General features: G+C 29.1%; 1 protein-coding gene across 1 annotated transcript in view; it reads right to left on the bottom strand.

Moving 5' to 3' along the window:
- The window catches only part of PLOD2 (procollagen-lysine, 2-oxoglutarate 5-dioxygenase 2), an 87,926-nt gene that overhangs the window by 20,245 nt on the left and 66,782 nt on the right, over window positions 1-899 (bottom strand). Inside the window, exon 11 of the mRNA XM_008573260.1 lies at window positions 243-347. Within this exon, the coding sequence (XP_008571482.1) occupies window positions 243-347 (105 nt within the window). The remainder of the gene's footprint in view (window positions 1-242; window positions 348-899) is intronic.

Below are 899 nucleotides of genomic sequence, written 5' to 3'. Positions count from 1 at the left end.
ACATCACATTTGTGATTGTAACTAATATTAAATACTTCTAGCTGTCATCAAGTTGATTTCTACATAACTCCTTTTAAAGATAAGTAATTAATTAGAATTGGCATTTTTTAAGGTATAGAAAATAACTTAATGTAAGTTCCCTCAATTAATGAAAGATAAAGAAGTAATTACAGTGTGTCCACATAGATGTGGAAAATTATTACCATTTTAATAATAAATGGATATTGAATCTTAGCCTGTACCTGTTTTGTTCAATCAAAATTTTTAAAGTCCTTGGATTTGTCAAAACAACATCTGCATCCACACTAAAGTAATAATCACACTTTTCATCCTGACGGCAAAAATCCCTGGCATTGAAAAAGAAAATGAAATAACAATTAGATAAAATAAATATCTGCTGGTTGAGAAATATTAACATGAAGGTCATATGTAAATTAGGTTTTCTCTAACATACTTTTGCAATCAAAATAGTGAGACAATATCCAAAAAGATAAATATTGCCTTAAATTTCAAAATGGTCAACTTTGCAACACAGATATTCATAGGTAGATCAACATTAAAATTTTAGGCAGGATAAAAGATGTTTTCAAGCCATTAAATATCCTAACGCATAAAACATCCAGTCAGAATGGCAATTTGTAATTTAGTATTTAATCCTCTCTGAAAGGGAAAAATAATTTATCCCAATGTATTTATCAACAGATTTTCCCAAAATCAAAATGATTTTAGCATATACACACACACAAGCACACAAAATGCAAAATCTTGCATATCCAGCAACTCAGTTTTAAGTGAATCTTGGGGATACAAGTATATGACTCTTTAAGTACCAATACTTTTTAAATTTGATTAGCGTAAAATTCTAAGATTGTTACTCCCTTGCCTTCTTATCAGGGAGC

The sequence above is a fragment of the Galeopterus variegatus genome, unplaced genomic scaffold (assembly GCF_000696425.1).
Source record: "Galeopterus variegatus unplaced genomic scaffold, G_variegatus-3.0.2 Scaffold893, whole genome shotgun sequence".
NCBI classification, from domain to species: Eukaryota; Metazoa; Chordata; class Mammalia; order Dermoptera; family Cynocephalidae; genus Galeopterus; species Galeopterus variegatus.
Note: the sequence above shows the minus strand (reverse complement) of the source record. Positions and strands in the feature narration are given on the sequence as shown.